Source organism: Oncorhynchus kisutch, linkage group LG7, assembly GCF_002021735.2.
Source record: "Oncorhynchus kisutch isolate 150728-3 linkage group LG7, Okis_V2, whole genome shotgun sequence".
Lineage (NCBI taxonomy): Eukaryota > Metazoa > Chordata > Actinopteri > Salmoniformes > Salmonidae > Oncorhynchus > Oncorhynchus kisutch.
In genome coordinates, this window is record NC_034180.2 from 50,258,961 (window position 1) to 50,280,095 (window position 21,135).

General features: G+C 41.3%; 1 protein-coding gene across 1 annotated transcript in view; it reads right to left on the minus strand.

The window, feature by feature from the left end:
* LOC109893827 (uncharacterized) overlaps window positions 1-21,135 on the minus strand; it is a 105,636-nt gene that overhangs the window by 28,810 nt on the left and 55,691 nt on the right. The window contains 65 exon segments of the mRNA XM_031828087.1: window positions 2,379-2,593; window positions 2,884-3,039; window positions 3,297-3,415; window positions 5,421-5,521; window positions 5,679-5,884; window positions 6,159-6,329; window positions 6,447-6,553; window positions 6,689-6,801; window positions 6,909-7,108; window positions 7,325-7,492; window positions 7,594-7,712; window positions 7,828-7,931; window positions 8,042-8,253; window positions 8,336-8,482; window positions 8,624-8,708; window positions 8,813-8,840; window positions 8,941-8,962; window positions 9,133-9,161; window positions 9,331-9,425; window positions 9,526-9,734; window positions 9,861-10,037; window positions 10,163-10,269; window positions 10,455-10,567; window positions 10,675-10,874; window positions 11,091-11,258; window positions 11,360-11,478; window positions 11,594-11,697; window positions 11,808-12,019; window positions 12,102-12,248; window positions 12,390-12,474; window positions 12,578-12,605; window positions 12,706-12,727; window positions 12,898-12,926; window positions 13,096-13,190; window positions 13,292-13,500; window positions 13,627-13,803; window positions 13,929-14,035; window positions 14,221-14,333; window positions 14,441-14,640; window positions 14,857-15,024; window positions 15,126-15,244; window positions 15,360-15,463; window positions 15,574-15,785; window positions 15,868-16,014; window positions 16,156-16,240; window positions 16,344-16,371; window positions 16,472-16,493; window positions 16,663-16,691; window positions 16,861-16,955; window positions 17,056-17,264; window positions 17,391-17,567; window positions 17,693-17,799; window positions 17,985-18,097; window positions 18,204-18,403; window positions 18,620-18,787; window positions 18,889-19,007; window positions 19,123-19,226; window positions 19,337-19,548; window positions 19,631-19,777; window positions 19,919-20,003; window positions 20,107-20,134; window positions 20,235-20,256; window positions 20,427-20,455; window positions 20,625-20,719; window positions 20,820-21,028. Coding sequence (XP_031683947.1) covers window positions 2,379-2,593; window positions 2,884-3,039; window positions 3,297-3,415; window positions 5,421-5,521; window positions 5,679-5,884; window positions 6,159-6,329; window positions 6,447-6,553; window positions 6,689-6,801; window positions 6,909-7,108; window positions 7,325-7,492; window positions 7,594-7,712; window positions 7,828-7,931; window positions 8,042-8,253; window positions 8,336-8,482; window positions 8,624-8,708; window positions 8,813-8,840; window positions 8,941-8,962; window positions 9,133-9,161; window positions 9,331-9,425; window positions 9,526-9,734; window positions 9,861-10,037; window positions 10,163-10,269; window positions 10,455-10,567; window positions 10,675-10,874; window positions 11,091-11,258; window positions 11,360-11,478; window positions 11,594-11,697; window positions 11,808-12,019; window positions 12,102-12,248; window positions 12,390-12,474; window positions 12,578-12,605; window positions 12,706-12,727; window positions 12,898-12,926; window positions 13,096-13,190; window positions 13,292-13,500; window positions 13,627-13,803; window positions 13,929-14,035; window positions 14,221-14,333; window positions 14,441-14,640; window positions 14,857-15,024; window positions 15,126-15,244; window positions 15,360-15,463; window positions 15,574-15,785; window positions 15,868-16,014; window positions 16,156-16,240; window positions 16,344-16,371; window positions 16,472-16,493; window positions 16,663-16,691; window positions 16,861-16,955; window positions 17,056-17,264; window positions 17,391-17,567; window positions 17,693-17,799; window positions 17,985-18,097; window positions 18,204-18,403; window positions 18,620-18,787; window positions 18,889-19,007; window positions 19,123-19,226; window positions 19,337-19,548; window positions 19,631-19,777; window positions 19,919-20,003; window positions 20,107-20,134; window positions 20,235-20,256; window positions 20,427-20,455; window positions 20,625-20,719; window positions 20,820-21,028 — 8,051 coding nt within the window.

Genomic DNA, 21,135 nt, shown 5'->3' on the forward strand with positions numbered 1-21,135 from the left:
CCATATAGACAGCTATAGCACATCAGAACACATATAGACAGCTATAGCACATCAGAACCCATATAGACAGCTATAGCACATCAGAACCCATATAGACAGCTATAGCACATCAGAACCCATATAGACAGCTATAGCACATCAGAACACATATAGACAGCTATAGCACATCAGAACACATATAGACAGCTATAGCACATCAGAACCCATATAGACAGCTATAGCACATCAGAACCCATATAGACAGCTATAGCACATCAGAACCCATATAGACAGCTATAGCACATCAGAACCCATATAGACAGCTATAGCACATCAGAACACATATAGACAGCTATAGCACATCAGAACACATATAGACAGCTATAGCACATCAGAACACATATAGACAGCTATAGCACATCAGAACCCATATAGACAGCTATAGCACATCAGAACCCATATAGACAGCTATAGCACATCAGAACCCATATAGACAGCTATAGCACATCAGAACCCATATAAACAGCTATAGCACATCAGAACCCATATAGACAGCTATAGCACATCAGAACCCATATAGACAGCTATAGCACATCAGAACCCATATAGACAGCTATAGCACATCAGAACCCATATAGACAGCTATAGCACATCAGAACACATATAAACAGCTATAGCACATCAGAACCCATATAGACAGCTATAGCACATCAGAACACATAGACAGCTATAGCACATCAGAACACATATAGACAGCTATAGCACATCAGAACCCATATAAACAGCTATAGCACATCAGAACCCATATAGACAGATATAGCACATCAGAACCCATATAGACAGCTATAGCACATCAGAACCCATATAGACAGCTATAGCACATCAGAACACATATAGACAGCTATAGCACATCAGAACCCATATAGACAGCTATAGCACATCAGAACACATAGACAGCTATAGCACATCAGAACCCATATAGACAGCTATAGCACATCAGAACCCATATAGACAGCTATAGCACATCAGAACCCATATAGACAGCTATAGCACATCAGAACCCATATAGACAGCTATAGCACATCAGAACCCATATAGACAGCTATAGCACATCAGAACACATATAGACAGCTATAGCACATCAGAACCCATATAGACAGCTATAGCACATCAGAACCCATATAGACAGCTATAGCACATCAGAACACATATAGACAGCTATAGCACATCAGAACCCATTTAGACAACTATAGCACATCAGAACCCATATAGACAGCTATAGCACATCAGAACCCATATAGACAGCTATAGCACATCAGAACCCATATAGACAGCTATAGCACATCAGAACCCATATAGACAGCTATAGCACATCAGAACCCATATAGACAGCTATAGCACATCAGAACACATAGACAGCTATAGCACATCAGAACCCATATAGACAGCTATAGCACATCAGAACCCATATAGACAGCTATAGCACATCAGAACCCATATAGACAGCTATAGCACATCAGAACCCATATAGACAGCTATAGCACATCAGAACACATATAGACAGCTATAGCACATCAGAACCCATATAGACAGCTATAGCACATCAGAACACACATAGACAGCTATAGCACATCAGAACCCATATAGACAGCTATAGCACATCAGAACCCATATAGACAGCTATAGCACATCAGAACCCATATAGACAGCTATAGCACATCAGAACCCATATAAACAGCTATAGCACATCAGAACCCATATAGACAGCTATAGCACATCAGAACCCATATAAACAGCTATAGCACATCAGAACCCATATAGACAGCTATAGCACATCAGAACCCATATAGACAGCTATAGCACATCAGAACCCATATAAACAGCCATAGCACATCAGAACCCATATAAACAGCTATAGCACATCAGAACCCATATAGACAGCTATAGCACATCAGAACCCATATAAACAGCTATAGCACATCAGAACCCATATAAACAGCTATAGCACATCAGAACACATATAGACAGCTATAGCACATCAGAACCCATATAGACAGCTATAGCACATCAGAACACATATAGACAGCTATAGCACATCAGAACCCATATAGACAGCTATAGCACATCAGAACACATAGACAGCTATAGCACATCAGAACACATATAGACAGCTATAGCACATCAGAACCCATATAGACAGCTATAGCACATCAGAACCCATATAGACAGCTATAGCACATCAGAACCCATATAGACAGCTATAGCACATCAGAACACATATAGACAGCTGTAGCACATCAGAACACACATAGACAGCTATAGCACATCAGAACACATAGACAGCTATAGCACATCAGAACACATATAGACAGCTATTTGACTTAGTTATCTCTCCTTACGCTTCTTGGCTGCTGTTGCAGCCCCTATCCTTCATGATGCGGAAGAGTGGTGTCACTTGATTGGATGAGAGGTTCAGCAAGAGGGGGTTCAGCCGAACCCTGAGCCAAACGAGGAATTGTGTGTCGTTGATGGTGGTGGAGGACAGGTTCCCGCTGTCCAGCACCACCTGAAGGAAAGCTGATTTCACCTCTTCTGTGTAGTTCTTCATGTGTTTCTGGAAGAAGTTTCAAACATGTCAATAAGCTATTCAATATTTTCAATGTTATAACACAACTGAAAATACATATGCCAAAAATAATCAGTTTTCAAACATATCATTGTACAATTGACAGCAACATGCTGAATTGTGGATATTACATATAACTAAAACTCAATAAACAACAGACATTACTTATGTTAGTAATGTCTCTCAAAACTATTTTAGTATTGTAGAACAACCTCAATTCTAATCAGAAACATCAATGCTGTGTACCTGAAAGGTTAGTAGACAGATGCTGTACGTACCTGAATGGCAGGTGAGAGTATGTCAAAGAATAATCCAAAGTTAGCCGGACTGATTGCTGCCATGATCTTGTTGACTCCCTGTGCCCCTTCAAGTTGGGAGGGAATCGTCGCGAGCTGAGCCAGCTGGATGGGAGTGAGGAGATCTGCTGCTTTCACCTGGAGATCAAAAATCATTTAAACAAGTGTCTGACATTGCACGTCAGGACCTCAAAGACACTTTTTAGGTTATTACCACTTCAATTAAGGAACAGCTAGTACTGAGCTCAATTAATGCAGAATTGAACATCCTATTTCAGTTCATAAATTGAAATGATCTGACCCCAGAGAAATGACTGCGAGAGGAAAATAGCTTCAGACTCTGTAAGACTGTAATACAAAAAGATGTTTCACTGACATAATGCCTTGTGACTTACTCCATTGAAATCACTCTTCAGGGTCACAAAGTCCACATAGGAAGCATAGACCCGGAATTGTCCAAAGTTGCTTCCGAGCCAATCCCTGTCATCTCTCACAGTCTTCACACAGGAAAATCCTTGGGGGAGGGACCAAAATAATGGAACACTAGTTCAGTTTCCAAACTTTGTTATTTTAATCTGCTGACAATCGATCTATTCGTCATTTGTAGCTTTAGTTATTCTTTTAATCCAATAGATGTGACGTTACTTTGTTATGTGGTGAAGCAACAAATCATGTCCCATAGAGACGTGCAAAATCTGGACCACGTTCTGTAGTCCAACGTTGTTTAACGTTGCAGATATAATGCTATGAATAGAGCATCCTAAATATTTTATCTATTATTTTTATTTTTCCTATTGCCATTATTTAGTTGTTATTTTTCTTCACATAAATGTTATATTCTGAGATTTTTTTTGTATTCTGAAAATATTTTTACCATAGGGGCCATTGTGTTTTCAATATTGGTCAGGGATATCAGCAGATCATCTGTAATACGTTCAGTTTCTATTCATGTTTACCAATACTGATACCTGTGGGTCCTGTGTAATTATTTTTTGCAAGCGGTTCAATTGCCAATGCAAACAGGAGGGGGAGAGGGGACTTCCCTGTCTTGTGCCTCTTTTTCTAAAGCAATTTCATCAGATAATGTATTATTATTTATTCTTTTAGCTGGAAAGTTGAAAGCTTCCAAAAAGTTTTGAATAGAAAAGCCTTTTTCGAGCATCAACAGCCATTATTAATCTGGCTGGTGACTTACTCCATTGAAATCACTCTTCAGGGTCACAAAGTCCACATAGGAAGCATAGACCCGGAATTGTCCAAAGTTGCTATTCTTGCGTATTGTATTAAACTGAAACATGTTCATCTATTTGTTTGATATGTATCAAGTCTTTCTGAAGGCACCGTAGGTACATTGTTGAAGGTTGTTGACGTCTCAACTTTCTAAGTTGCTTGTTTAGATCTGGTCCCAGATGTTGTTCCATTCCACAAATCTTTCCATACTGAAGTTGGGCCTCTTTTAATGGCATCAGCTCTATGACATCAGCCTTTATTGTTTTAGCTCTGTTCTGACCAAGGTCAAGAATGTAGCTACCATAATTGTGTAGCTAGCTGATAAACCCAGATTTTTTTCTGATCTATTGTACACGATATATAGGTATGTTAACTCTAACACAAGTATGTCAACTTTTCAAAATAATATGAAATGTCATCACGTGTACAGTAGCAATCAGCTAGGCTTTAATACTGTGTAGGTTTTTGTTTAGTTTTTCTGTCCGATGTAAAATTAGGAAAATGTGTTCAAAAATATAAGCTAGCATTCTACCTAGCTTCGGTAAAAATTATAACTTTTAGACTACATTTGTATTTATTCGATAATGTTTTATGTAAAGTATGGAGTTATTTTGTATTTGTAAGTCAGTTAAATCTTAGCTCTCAAGAACCTAAGTGGGGTATAATCACGTTTACAGCCCCCCTTGGGTTTTCAGCTGATGGTACTGATCACAGATGACTAAGTCATGAACTACAATCCCAGCGCTCTGTTAAAATGCGACACTGTCTCAATGCAAATATGCCTCGATATGGTTTTGGAAGCCTTTGGAGCTTAACTTTCATATAAGTGAGAGAGAATCTTACAAATACAAAAAGATACACTTACTGTATGCAGTTTAGCAAAGTTGCACCCAGCTGTTTTCACAAGCCAACTCAGCTACGACACATTCTTTCACCTTGCGCTCGCCTTTCCATCTCACCATTCTGTTCCACTTTTCTTGTGTTTCTCAAAATACAGCTGGGTGCAACTTTCCTAAACTTCATTCAGTAAGTGTATCTTTAGTAACTGAAAAATAATGTCTTATGCTTATATTGCATTTAGAGAGTTTGGGCAGCGTAGAAGTGTCGGTGAAATCGCCTCAGGCGGCAGACAGCTTTGTGAATAGACGATGTAATGTTTATTAACATTTACAGCCTATTTGAATGGGGGCTAGGTAAACTTGATACTGCCGCCATGTTTGATTCAAATAGACTTTTGTGCAGCCAACATAGTAACATGATATTTTGAGTTAGAGGACTCATTATGTTACCTTCAATGGATTGGCCTGTCAAATAATCCTTGGTGAACACGAAGACTTGCTGGGACTGGATCAGCGACAACCTAGTGATCACATTATCACAGCCCTTGATGCTGTGTAAATAAAAAAACATGTTTTATTCAAATACAACCTATTAAATGTACTAATGTGCAGTATGTAGAATAGATATTTAGAATACACAGCATCTGGCAATCACATGCCAAATCACAGCCTCAATAATCATTGCAAACACTGAGAGCTGAAACTCACATTGCACTATAGGAGTCACAGCTGATATTCCTTGGGATGACGGAAAAGGTCCCAGGATGAATGCTTGGGAGGAATAACGGGAGATAGACCTGGAACCAAAGCTTGAATCCCAGAGTATCTAGTGTCTGCAATTTGGGGGCGAGTGCCGTCAGTGTCAGGTTTAAGAGGGTGTCTCGCAGTCCTGGCTCAATAGCTGTCAGGTTTCTCTGTAAAAATAAATACAAAAAAACATTCTGTAAGGAGGTGCTTGGTAGATTAGCAGCATCAGAGAAAATTAATTGCTAGAAAAACAACAACAGTAGGTAAATCGAGTGGCTGGAGTCTTGCCTTAGCTATTTTGAGAAGTTCACAATCTATTGTATATATGGCAATAGCTTAGGACCACTCCTGGTTTACCATGATGACAATGTTGTTTTGAAGTGTTCAAATAAACTAAAATAAATAAACAATTATCTCAATACCAAGAAGCAAAATGCAAACCTTTGAAGCAACCTCCACAAATGATTGAAAAAATTGACCAATCTCCGCCACACCTGAAGATCCCAGAACCCCTAGGAAAACCTTTTGCACAAGAGATTTATTTGCCAGGTTTGTGGGTTCCAGTATCAGCTCGGCTTTCTGGTTTGGTGAGAGGGAGTCTAGAATTGCCACCTGGGGAGAAGAAAACAACAGAATACAATGCATAAGCCATATCTCCACATGAACAGCGTCAAATTACAAGATTCCAATGTTGCACTCAAATGTTTTTGTAGAAAACAATTGTTTTACCCCTGAGATGTTGAAGACTTTGAGATCAGAATAGGTTGTGTATTCGGAGAATGGCCCCAGGTTGATTGCAAGCCAGTCAGCATCATTGTGGATTTTCTGCCTGCAAGCTAAAAGAAATACATGGACATTCTGATTATTAAAATGTAGAAAAGCCTTCATGGATATCTGTTTTTATGGAAGCAACATATCAGCAGATACAACAGAAGAACCACGAGCATCACAACCTGCTTGATGAGCCCTACCTGGTCCATTGATGAGGTGAACAGATCTCCTCAGGTATTCCAGCAAGACTCTTGCGATTCCTTCTTTTCTACCCAAAGTCATTTCAGGGAAAGCTCTGTCCATTCCTCTTACACTGTAAATGGGAAAATATACACTCATGACGCTTCCACCCCACGTTTGCAATAGATTTTAGTCATCGAATCCATGGCTAATTTTAGCAGGAAGTTGGCCCCTACTCACATGACTTGGTAGTTGGTGCAGTTGACGTTTGAGGTAGCAATGGTGAGCATGACTTCATTAAAACTGGGGAGGATGGGAATCAGCTTTACTTCGAACCATGCAATCCAGTCCAGCGTTTCGAACTCTGGGAATTGAAGGCTGATGATGTTGAACGTCTGATTCATCATCACATCTCTCACGGCTGGATGGATGTCAGGAATCTGTTGAAACACATGACCAGAGTTCCTCAACACTGCACAACTCATCACGGCATTCCATCGAGCTTTGCCGGTAATAAATGAAAGTAGAAGATTGATAGGTTGCTCGTTGCTCATTTGTCGTCCTTCACTATCCACAAAGGGAGACACAGGAAGACATGGGGATTGCTATTTGTCAAGATGAAATCATGCAGTTTGTTTATCTCAAAAGTGCATTACCTCTTCCTTTGCGGTCAGTTGCGTCAGAAACTCGTCAACATTTTTGAAAGCGTCTCCTTCCTCCAGCCGCGTAAACACAAGTTTAATGTCATCTGTGTCATTCAATGCCCCAGAGGTCAATGTCAATTGTGCCACTTGGGTTGGGGTAAGCAGCGACAGTGATTCCTTCTACAAATAGAAAAAGAAAAAGAAAGGTGGCACATGTCAGTGAGTGGCACGGTAATGTTATTGAGGGGATAACCATCCAGACAAACACCTAGGAAACTTACGCTGGAGAAGTCGGGATTAAGGACTTGTAACTCCTGCAGTTCTGCAAAAACAGAAAAGATGCCAAAGTTCCTCTGGAGCCAGTCCATGCTTCCACTGGTGTTTGAGACACAGCCGGGATCTGAAACAAAAGCAGAGTTAAACAAATGGACTTTAAGTTCCCCTAAGCAGATGACTTCAATGGATTGGCCCAGAGAAGTGTGTATGTTTTTGTGCTTTCCAGAACCATTTATTACCTGATGAGTCATTTCTTGAAAGGAATGGATAGATGTAATGGGTGAAGATCACTCGTTGTTGCTCTCTGTCCATGGAGGCTGATTGGTTGCTTAGAGCCTCAATGCTGAAAGAGAACAGAGCCCATGTTACCTATGTTATCTTGACTTCTTATTCAATTGTAGGCATATCACCAGTTGTATTGACGATGGCATTGGGTATCATGGCTTTACATACACAATTTGGTAGGTCTGACAACTGAAGTTCTTTGAGCTGAGACAGGAGAGGAAATTCCTAGATGGAGATGCCAAGAATGGACGGAGCATCTTCTGGAACAACTTGTCAACGAAACTGGCGTTGTTCAGCTGTGCATTCATGAAGTTGTTGAGTTTGACATCTCCAATGGCATCAAGGACATTTGGCATAGCTGGACTGCTGGTGTTGGGGTTCTGGAAAGGTATAAACAGATGTGTATTGACAAAATCCACACATATTGCCAACATTTTGTTGTAATTCTGGGATTCAACATACCATGCTGGAGTAATCCAGAAGAGCCTGGTCCAGAATAGCAGCATTGTTTTGGAAGAACAGCTTCCACATTTCTGTTGAGTAAGTCTTTTTGCTGGACAATTGGCATTTCAGGATCGTCACCAAGTTGTCCGCTGACAGAAGGGTTGTCTTAAAGAAAAGAATGCAGGGACGTGAACCAAATTATACAACTGTGACATCAACATGAGTAACATCAATAAAGAAGATGAGGATAAGAGAAATGTATCTGTTGCTACTGACAACATTTAGTGGTGAATTGAAAAAGCTTACTGAGGAACAGGCATATTCAGAGATGTTGAAATTGCAAAGGGATTCATTGGGATTCCCAATCGACATTTGTTGCTTCAGTTGTGTGCTGTAGGAAACGGTAATGAAAAATATATTATTCGTTTCCAAATGATACATTGTGTGTCTCAATGTCTTTACAACCTGCACTGTGCAAGACAGCACTGAACCCACCTGTTAAATCCAGCACAAAGTTGTTTCTCTGCAAAAGAGAACATAAAAACAATAGTTCTTCAGACACAAATCATAAATTGCCAATCTGATTCAAGAAAATGGCAATTGCACAGCTAGCATCAACTTACCATTGACCAATGTTTCTTTGCACTATATGGGGGGGAAATAATATTGTTACCAGTGTGAAATTAAATGAGAAAGCAAAAGAGATGCTTTGGCTTTCTGAACAATGCCACAATGCAGATACCAGATGCATGACCTTTCCCATATCGTAAACAAAAGGTCTATTTGAAATAAGATCCCACTCAGAGAGTACTTACCACAATTAAAGCTGGAGGCCTTGAGCAACCTTTGAGGGGGATAATTTAAATAAGGTCAGTCAATCAACGGGAAGATTTAGGAGCATATGAGTTAGCAAAATAACAGAATGCCTTTTTGGAGATTTTTTAAATGTTCTATAAATGCTGGGCTCAGATGATACAGTGTCTGTTGTTGACAAATAGCAGTTTATCACATACGTTGGAATGTCTTCATCAGTGCATCCAAGCTTGACTTTACACCCTGTGAGAGGTGAGGCGGAAGAGATTCCAAACTTTGGTCGAGACCCGTAAATCTGAGAGAAAAAGGAAAGAGACATTAGTGCAGTCTTTTGTCAATCTGTACTTTACGAGGTAGTCCCTTGTACGTTTGTTTGGGGTAAAGTAGTCTCTTACATGGCATTGTAGGATTCACAGGTGATATTTAGGGGGATATCAACCAATCTGCCAGGATGGAAGCTGGCCAGCAGAACAACCAGATTGACTTGGAACCACAGCTGGAAGTCTTTTGGCTCAAAAACGTCGAATTTGGGAGCAAGAGCCATCAAGGTCAGGTCTAGCATTGTGTCTCTTACGGCTGTGTTTGTGATGATAGTGATGTTTTCCTGTAAAATAAATGGTTCATGGTTTAGGAGGACATCCATTCATCCTGATTGTTTTGTCAGATGACTTTGTCGAGAGCCAGGTCTCACTGTACAAGGTCCATTCCAGCCAGAGAGTGATGTACTGACCCGCTTGGTGACTTCAACAAAAGTCACAAAGAACTCATTGAGCTGCTCTTCCCTTGGAGATTCCAGCAAGCTGATGAAAACGTTCTTCACAAGAGTCTCATTCTCCAGAGCGCCAGTGCTTGGGTCCAGTATCAATTCAGCTTTCTGGTTTGGTGAGAGGGAGTCTAGAACTGCCACCTGGGGAGAAGAAGACAACAGAATACAATGCATTAGCCCTCTAAATAGCCATAATTCCACACATGAGCAGTGTCAAACTAGTCAATTCTGGTCATGCAAAGAACACTGGCAAACAATTGTTTTACCCCTGAGATGTTGAAGTCTTTGAGATCCGAATAGGTTGTGTACTCGGAGTATGAACCCAGGTTGATTGCAAGCCAGTCATTGTCATCGTGGATGTCCTGCCTGCAAGCTAAAAGACATGTATGGCCGTTTTGGTTATTGAAAAGTGGAGTACATTGATGTTATATTCAATAGACAAGGAAGCAACATGCCAACTGTTCACTCCTTTCAAACAAAGCACGCTTCATCCAGCATAGGCGATGAAGAATCAAACAGAAAGCCAATGAGCACAACAACCTGCTTGGTGAGTCCTACCTGGTCCATTGATGAGGTGCACAGATTTCCTCAGGTATTTCAGCAGGACTCTTGTGATTCCTTCTCTTCTATCCTGAGTCATTTCAGGGAAAGCTCTGTCCATTCCATTTACACTGTAAATGGGAAAAGATACACTCATGACGCTTCCACCCCACATTTGCAATAGATTTTAGTCATCGAATCCATGGCTAATTTTAGCAGGAAGTTGGCCCCTACTCACATGACTTGGTAGTTGGTGCAGTTGACGTTTGAGGTAGCAATGGTGAGCATGACTTCATTAAAACTGGGGAGGATGGGAATCAGCTTTACTTCGAACCATGCAATCCAGTCCAGCGTTTCGAACTCTGGGAATTGAAGGCTGATGATGTTGAACGTCTGATTCATCATCACATCTCTCACGGCTGGATGGATGTCAGGAATCTGTTGAAACACATGACCAGAGTTCCTCAACACTGCACAACTCATCACGGCATTCCATCGAGCTTTGCCGGTAATAAATGAAAGTAGAAGATTGATAGGTTGCTCGTTGCTCATTTGTCGTCCTTCACTATCCACAAAGGGAGACACAGGAAGACATGGGGATTGCTATTTGTCAAGATGAAATCATGCAGTTTGTTTATCTCAAAAGTGCATTACCTCTTCCTTTGCGGTCAGTTGCGTCAGAAACTCGTCAACATTTTTGAAAGCGTCTCCTTCCTCCAGCCGCGTAAACACAAGTTTAATGTCATCTGTGTCATTCAATGCCCCAGAGGTCAATGTCAATTGTGCCACTTGGGTTGGGGTAAGCAGCGACAGTGATTCCTTCTACAAATAGAAAAAGAAAAAGAAAGGTGGCACATGTCAGTGAGTGGCACGGTAATGTTATTGAGGGGATAACCATCCAGACAAACACCTAGGAAACTTACGCTGGAGAAGTCGGGATTAAGGACTTGTAACTCCTGCAGTTCTGCAAAAACAGAAAAGATGCCAAAGTTCCTCTGGAGCCAGTCCATGCTTCCACTGGTGTTTGAGACACAGCCGGGATCTGAAACAAAAGCAGAGTTAAACAAATGGACTTTAAGTTCCCCTAAGCAGATGACTTCAATGGATTGGCCCAGAGAAGTGTGTATGTTTTTGTGCTTTCCAGAACCATTTATTACCTGATGAGTCATTTCTTGAAAGGAATGGATAGATGTAATGGGTGAAGATCACTCGTTGTTGCTCTCTGTCCATGGAGGCTGATTGGTTGCTTAGAGCCTCAATGCTGAAAGAGAACAGAGCCCATGTTACCTATGTTATCTTGACTTCTTATTCAATTGTAGGCATATCACCAGTTGTATTGACGATGGCATTGGGTATCATGGCTTTACATACACAATTTGGTAGGTCTGACAACTGAAGTTCTTTGAGCTGAGACAGGAGAGGAAATTCCTAGATGGAGATGCCAAGAATGGACGGAGCATCTTCTGGAACAACTTGTCAACGAAACTGGCGTTGTTCAGCTGTGCATTCATGAAGTTGTTGAGTTTGACATCTCCAATGGCATCAAGGACATTTGGCATAGCTGGACTGCTGGTGTTGGGGTTCTGGAAAGGTATAAACAGATGTGTATTGACAAAATCCACACATATTGCCAACATTTTGTTGTAATTCTGGGATTCAACATACCATGCTGGAGTAATCCAGAAGAGCCTGGTCCAGAATAGCAGCATTGTTTTGGAAGAACAGCTTCCACATTTCTGTTGAGTAAGTCTTTTTGCTGGACAATTGGCATTTCAGGATCGTCACCAAGTTGTCCGCTGACAGAAGGGTTGTCTTAAAGAAAAGAATGCAGGGACGTGAACCAAATTAGACAACTGTGACATCAACATGAGTAACATCAATAAAGAAGATGAGGACAAGAGAAATGTATCTGTTGCTACTGACAACATTTAGTGGTGAATTGAAAAAGCTTACTGAGGAACAGGCATATTCAGAGATGTTGAAATTGCAAAGGGATTCATTGGGATTCCCAATCGACATTTGTTGCTTCAGTTGTGTGCTGTAGGAAACGGTAATGAAAAATACATGATTAGTTTCCAAATGATACCTTGTGTGTCTCAATGTCTTACAACCTGCACTGTGCAAGACAGCACTGAACCCACCTGTTAAATCCAGCACAAAGTTGTTTCTCTGCAAAAGAGAACATAAAAACAATAGTTCTTCAGACACAAATCATAAATTGCCAATCTGATTCAAGAAAATGTCAATTGCACAGCTAGCATCAACTTACCATTGACCAATGTTTCTTTGCACTATATGGGGGGGAAATAATATTGTTACCAGTGTGAAATTAAATGAGAAAACAAAAGAGATGCTTTGGCTTTCTGAACAATGCCACAATGCAGATACCAGATGCATGACCTTTCCCATATCGTAAACAAAAGGTCTATTTGAAATAAGATCCCACTCAGAGAGTACTTACCACAATTAAAGCTGGAGGCCTTGAGCAACCTTTGAGGGGGATCATTTATATAAGGTCAGTCAATCAACGGGAAGATTTGGGAGCATATGAGTTAGCAAAATAACAGAATGCCTTTTTGGAGATTTTTTAAATGTTCTATAAATGCTGGGCTCAGATGATACAGTGTCTGTTGTTGAAAAATAGCAGTTTATCACATACGTTGGAATGTCTTCATCAGTGCATCCAAGCTTGACTTTACACCCTGTGAGAGGTGAGGCGGAAGAGATTCCAAACTTTGGTCGAGACCCGTAAATCTGAGAGAAAAAGGAAAGAGACATTAGCTGCAGTCTTTTGTCAATCTGTACTTTACGAGGCAGTCCCTTGTACGTTTGTTTGGGGTAAAGTAGTCTCTTACATGGCATTGTAGGATTCACAGGTGATGTTTAGGGGGATATCAACCAATCTGCCAGGATGGAAGCTGGCCAGCAGAACAACCAGATTGACTTGGAACCACAGCTGGAAGTCTTTTGGCTCAAAAACGTCGAATTTGGGAGCAAGAGCCATCAAGGTCAGGTCTAGCATTGTGTCTCTTACGGCTGTGTTTGTGATGATAGTGATGTTTTCCTGTAAAATAAATGGTTCATGGTTTAGGAGGACATCCATTCATCCTGATTGTTTTGTCAGATGACTTTGTCGAGAGCCAGGTCTCACTGTACAAGGTCCATTCCAGCCAGAGAGTGATGTACTGACCTGCTTGGTGACTTCAACAAAAGTCACAAAGAACTCATTGAGCTGCTCTTCCCTTGGAGATTCCAGCAAGCTGATGAAAACGTTCTTCACAAGAGTCTCATTCTCCAGAGCGCCAGTGCTTGGGTCCAGTATCAATTCAGCTTTCTGGTTTGGTGAGAGGGAGTCTAGAACTGCCACCTGGGGAGAAGAAGACAACAGAATACAATGCATTAGCCCTCTAAATAGCCATAATTCCACACATGAGCAGTGTCAAACTAGTCAATTCTGGTCATGCAAAGAACACTGGCAAACAATTGTTTTACCCCTGAGATGTTGAAGTCTTTGAGATCCGAATAGGTTGTGTACTCGGAGTATGAACCCAGGTTGATTGCAAGCCAGTCATTGTCATCGTGGATGTCCTGCCTGCAAGCTAAAAGACATGTATGGCCGTTTTGGTTATTGAAAAGTGGAGTACATTGATGTTATATTCAATAGACAAGGAAGCAACATGCCAACTGTTCACTCCTTTCAAACAAAGCACGCTTCATCCAGCATAGGCGATGAAGAATCAAACAGAAAGCCAATGAGCACAACAACCTGCTTGGTGAGTCCTACCTGGTCCATTGATGAGGTGCACAGATTTCCTCAGGTATTTCAGCAGGACTCTTGCGATTCCTTCTCTTCTATCCTGAGTCATTTCAGGGAAAGCTCTGTCCATTCCATTTACACTGTAAATGGGAAAAGATACACTCATGACGCTTCCACCCCACATTTGCAATAGATTTTAGTCATCGAATCCATGGCTAATTTTAGCAGGAAGTTGGCCCCTACTCACATGACTTGGTAGTTGGTGCAGTTGACGTTTGAGGTAGCAATGGTGAGCATGACTTCATTAAAACTGGGGAGGATGGGAATCAGCTTTACTTCGAACCATGCAATCCAGTCCAGCGTTTCGAACTCTGGGAATTGAAGGCTGATGATGTTGAACGTCTGATTCATCATCACATCTCTCACGGCTGGATGGATGTCAGGAATCTGTTGAAACACATGACCAGAGTTCCTCAACACTGCACAACTCATCACGGCATTCCATCGAGCTTTGCCGGTAATAAATGAAAGTAGAAGATTGATAGGTTGCTCGTTGCTCATTTGTTGTCCTTCACTATCCACAAAGGGAGACACAGGAAGACATGGGGATTGCTATTTGTCAAGATGAAATCATGCAGTTTGTTTATCTCAAAAGTGCATTACCTCTTCCTTTGCGGTCAGTTGCGTCAGAAACTCGTCAACATTTTTGAAAGCGTCTCCTTCCTCCAGCCGCGTAAACACAAGTTTAATGTCATCTGTGTCATTCAATGCCCCAGAGGTCAATGTCAATTGTGCCACTTGGGTTGGGGTAAGCAGCGACAGTGATTCCTTCTACAAATAGAAAAAGAAAAAGAAAGGTGGCACATGTCAGTGAGTGGCACGGTAATGTTATTGAGGGGATAACCATCCAGACAAACACCTAGGAAACTTACGCTGGAGAAGTCAGGATTAAGGACTTGTAACTCCTGCAGTTCTGCAAAAACAGAAAAGATGCCAAAGTTCCTCTGGAGCCAGTCCATGCTTCCACTGGTGTTTGAGACACAGCCGGGATCTGAAACAAAAGCAGAGTTAAACAAATGGACTTTAAGTTCCCCTAAGCAGATGACTTCAATGGATTGGCCCAGAGAAGTGTGTATGTTTTTGTGCTTTCCAGAACCATTTATTACCTGATGAGTCATTTCTTGAAAGGAATGGATAGATGTAATGAGTGAAGATCACTCGTTGTTGCTCTCTGTCCATGGAGGCTGATTGGTTGCTTAGAGCCTCAATGCTGAAAGAGAACAGAGCCCATGTTACCTATGTTATCTTGACTTCTTATTCAATTGTAGGCATATCACCAGTTGTATTGACGATGGCATTGGGTATCATGGCTTTACATACACAATTTGGTAGGTCTGACAACTGAAGTTCTTTGAGCTGAGACAGGAGAGGAAATTCCTAGATGGAGATGCCAAGAATGGACGGAGCATCTTCTGGAACAACTTGTCAACGAAACTGGCGTTGTTCAGCTGTGCATTCATGAAGTTGTTGAGTTTGACATCTCCAATGGCATCAAGGACATTTGGCATAGCTGGACTGCTGGTGTTGGGGTTCTGGAAAGGTATAAACAGATGTGTATTGACAAAATCCACACATATTGCCAACATTTTGTTGTAATTCTGGGATTCAACATACCATGCTGGAGTAATCCAGAAGAGCCTGGTCCAGAATAGCAGCATTGTTTTGGAAGAACAGCTTCCACATTTCTGTTGAGTAAGTCTTTTTGCTGGACAATTGGCATTTCAGGATCGTCACCAAGTTGTCCGCTGACAGAAGGGTTGTCTTAAAGAAAAGAATGCAGGGACGTGAACCAAATTAGACAACTGTGACATCAACATGAGTAACATCAATAAAGAAGATGAGGACAAGAGAAATGTATCTGTTGCTACTGACAACATTTAGTGGTGAATTGAAAAAGCTTACTGAGGAACAGGCATATTCAGAGATGTTGAAATTGCAAAGGGATTCATTGGGATTCCCAATCGACATTTGTTGCTTCAGTTGTGTGCTGTAGGAAACGGTAATGAAAAATACATGATTAGTTTCCAAATGATACCTTGTGTGTCTCAATGTCTTACAACCTGCACTGTGCAAGACAGCACTGAACCCACCTGTTAAATCCAGCACAAAGTTGTTTCTCTGCAAAAGAGAACATAAAAACAATAGTTCTTCAGACACAAATCATAAATTGCCAATCTGATTCAAGAAAATGTCAATTGCACAGCTAGCATCAACTTACCATTGACCAATGTTTCTTTGCACTATATGGGGGGGAAATAATATTGTTACCAGTGTGAAATTAAATGAGAAAACAAAAGAGATGCTTTAGCTTTCTGAACAATGCCACAATGCAGATACCAGATGCATGACCTTTCCCATATCGTAAACAAAAGGTCTATTTGAATAAGATCCCACTCAGAGAGTACTTACCACAATTAAAGCTGGAGGCCTTGAGCAACCTTTGAGGGGGATCATTTATATAAGGTCAGTCAATCAACGGGAAGATTTGGGAGCATATGAGTTAGCAAAATTACAGAATGCCTTTTTGGAGATTTTTTAAATGTTCTATAAATGCTGGGCTCAGATGATACAGTGTCTGTTGTTGAAAAATAGCAGTTTATCACATACGTTGGAATGTCTTCATCAGTGCATCCAAGCTTGACTTTACACCCTGTGAGAGGTGAGGCGGAAGAGATTCCAAACTTTGGTCGAGACCCGTAAATCTGAGAGAAAAAGGAAAGAGACATTAGCGCAGTCTTTTGTCAATCTGTACTTTACGAGGCAGTCCCTTGTACGTTTGTTTGGGGTAAAGTAGTCTCTTACATGGCATTGTAGGATTCACAGGTGATGTTTAGGGGGATATCAACCAATCTGCCAGGATGGAAGCTGGCCAGCAGAACAACCAGATTGACTTGGAACCACAGCTGGAAGTCTTTTGGCTCAAAAACGTCGAATTTGGGAGCAAGAGCCATCAAGGTCAGGTCTAGCATTGTGTCTCTTACGGCTGTGTTTGTGATGATAGTGATGTTTTCCTGTAAAATAAATGGTTCATGGTTTAGGAGGACATCCATTCATCCTGATTGTTTTGTCAGATGACTTTGTCGAGAGCCAGGTCTCACTGTACAAGGTCCATTCCAGCCAGAGAGTGATGTACTGACCTGCTTGGTGACTTCAACAAAAGTCACAAAGAACTCATTGAGCTGCTCTTCCCTTGGAGATTCCAGCAAGCTGATGAAAACGTTCTTCACAAGAGTCTCATTCTCCAGAGCGCCAGTGCTTGGGTCCAGTATCAATTCAGCTTTCTGGTTTGGTGAGAGGGAGTCTAGAACTGCCACCTGGGGAGAAGAAGACAACAGAATACAATGCATTAGCCCTCTAAATAGCCATAATTCCACACATGAGCAGTGTCAAACTAGTCAATTCTGGTCATGCAAAGAACACTGGCAAACAATTGTTTTACCCCTGAGATGTTGAAGTCTTTGAGATCCGAATAGGTTGTGTACTCGGAGTATGAACCCAGGTTGATTGCAAGCCAGTCATTGTCATCGTGGATGTCCTGCCTGCAAGCTAAAAGACATGTATGGCCGTTTTGGTTATTGAAAAGTGGAGTACATTGATGTTATATTCAATAGACAAGGAAGCAACATGCCAACTGTTCACTCCTTTCAAACAAAGCACGCTTCATCCAGCATAGGCGATGAAGAATCAAACAGAAAGCCAATGAGCACAACAACCTGCTTGGTGAGTCCTACCTGGTCCATTGATGAGGTGCACAGATTTCCTCAGGTATTTCAGCAGGACTCTTGCGATTCCTTCTCTTCTATCCTGAGTCATTTCAGGGAAAGCTCTGTCCATTCCATTTACACTGTAAATGGGAAAAGATACACTCATGACGCTTCCACCCCACATTTGCAATAGATTTAGTCATCGAATCCATGGCTAATTTTAGCAGGAAGTTGGCCCCTACTCACATGACTTGGTAGTTGGTGCAGTTGACGTTTGAGGTAGCAATGGTGAGCATGACTTCATTAAAACTGGGGAGGATGGGAATCAGCTTTACTTCGAACCATGCAATCCAGTCCAGCGTTTCGAACTCTGGGAATTGAAGGCTGATGATGTTGAACGTCTGATTCATCATCACATCTCTCACGGCTGGATGGATGTCAGGAATCTGTTGAAACACATGACCAGAGTTCCTCAACACTGCACAACTCATCACGGCATTCCATCGAGCTTTGCCGGTAATAAATGAAAGTAGAAGATTGATAGGTTGCTCGTTGCTCATTTGTTGTCCTTCACTATCCACAAAGGGAGACACAGGAAGACATGGGGATTGCTATTTGTCAAGATGAAATCATGCAGTTTGTTTATCTCAAAAGTGCATTACCTCTTCCTTTGCGGTCAGTTGCGTCAGAAACTCGTCAACATTTTTGAAAGCGTCTCCTTCCTCCAGCCGCGTAAACACAAGTTTAATGTCATCTGTGTCATTCAATGCCCCAGAGGTCAATGTCAATTGTGCCACTTGGGTTGGGGTAAGCAGCGACAGTGATTCCTTCTACAAATAGAAAAAGAAAAAGAAAGGTGGCACATGTCAGTGAGTGGCACGGTAATGTTATTGAGGGGATAACCATCCAGACAAACACCTAGGAAACTTACGCTGGAGAAGTCAGGATTAAGGACTTGTAACTCCTGCAGTTCTGCAAAAACAGAAAAGATGCCAAAGTTCCTCTGGAGCCAGTCCATGCTTCCACTGGTGTTTGAGACACAGCCGGGATCTGAAACAAAAGCAGAGTTAAACAAATGGACTTTAAGTTCCCCTAAGCAGATGACTTCAATGGATTGGCCCAGAGAAGTGTGTATGTTTTTGTGCTTTCCAGAACCATTTATTACCTGATGAGTCATTTCTTGAAAGGAATGGATAGATGTAATGAGTGAAGATCACTCGTTGTTGCTCTCTGTCCATGGAGGCTGATTGGTTGCTTAGAGCCTCAATGCTGAAAGAGAACAGAGCCCATGTTACCTATGTTATCTTGACTTCTTATTCAATTGTAGGCATATCACCAGTTGTATTGACGATGGCATTGGGTATCATGGCTTTACATACACAATTTGGTAGGTCTGACAACTGAAGTTCTTTGAGCTGAGACAGGAGAGGAAATTCCTAGATGGAGATGCCAAGAATGGACGGAGCATCTTCTGGAACAACTTGTCAACGAAACTGGCGTTGTTCAGCTGTGCATTCATGAAGTTGTTGAGTTTGACATCTCCAATGGCATCAAGGACATTTGGCATAGCTGGACTGCTGGTGTTGGGGTTCTGGAAAGGTATAAACAGATGTGTATTGACAAAATCCACACATATTGCCAACATTTTGTTGTAATTCTGGGATTCAACATACCATGCTGGAGTAATCCAGAAGAGCCTGGTCCAGAATAGCAGCATTGTTTTGGAAGAACAGCTTCCACATTTCTGTTGAGTAAGTCTTTTTGCTGGACAATTGGCATTTCAGGATCGTCACCAAGTTGTCCGCTGACAGAAGGGTTGTCTTAAAGAAAAGAATGCAGGGACGTGAACCAAATTAGACAACTGTGACATCAACATGAGTAACATCAATAAAGAAGATGAGGACAAGAGAAATGTATCTGTTGCTACTGACAACATTTAGTGGTGAATTGAAAAAGCTTACTGAGGAACAGGCATATTCAGAGATGTTGAAATTGCAAAGGGATTCATTGGGATTCCCAATCGACATTTGTTGCTTCAGTTGTGTGCTGTAGGAAACGGTAATGAAAAATACATGATTAGTTTCCAAATGATACCTTGTGTGTCTCAATGTCTTACAACCTGCACTGTGCAAGACAGCACTGAACCCACCTGTTAAATCCAGCACAAAGTTGTTTCTCTGCAAAAGAGAACATAAAAACAATAGTTCTTCAGACACAAATCATAAATTGCCAATCTGATTCAAGAAAATGTCAATTGCACAGCTAGCATCAACTTACCATTGACCAATGTTTCTTTGCACTATATGGGGGGGAAATAATATTGTTACCAGTGTGAAATTAAATGAGAAAACAAAAGAGATGCTTTAGCTTTCTGAACAATGCCACAATGCAGATACCAGATGCATGACCTTTCCCATATCGTAAACAAAAGGTCTATTTGAAATAAGATCCCACTCAGAGAGTACTTACCACAATTAAAGCTGGAGGCCTTGAGCAACCTTTGAGGGGGATCATTTATATAAGGTCAGTCAATCAACGGGAAGATTTGGGAGCATATGAGTTAGCAAAATAACAGAATGCCTTTTTGGAGATTTTTTAAATGTTCTATAAATGCTGGGCTCAGATGATACAGTGTCTGTTGTTGAAAAATAGCAGTTTATCACATACGTTGGAATGTCTTCATCAGTGCATCCAAGCTTGACTTTACACCCTGTGAGAGGTGAGGCGGAAGAGATTCCAAACTTTGGTCGAGACCCGTAAATCTGAGAGAAAAAGGAAAGAGACATTAGCGCAGTCTTTTGTCAATCTGTACTTTACGAGGCAGTCCCTTGTACGTTTGTTTGGGGTAAAGTAGTCTCTTACATGGCATTGTAGGATTCACAGGTGATGTTTAGGGGGATATCAACCAATCTGCCAGGATGGAAGCTGGCCAGCAGAACAACCAGATTGACTTGGAACCACAGCTGGAAGTCTTTTGGCTCAAAAACGTCGAATTTGGGAGCAAGAGCCATCAAGGTCAGGTCTAGCATTGTGTCTCTTACGGCTGTGTTTGTGATGATAGTGATGTTTTCCTGTAAAATAAATGGTTCATGGTTTAGGAGGACATCCATTCATCCTGATTGTTTTGTCAGATGACTTTGTCGAGAGCCAGGTCTCACTGTACAAGGTCCATTCCAGC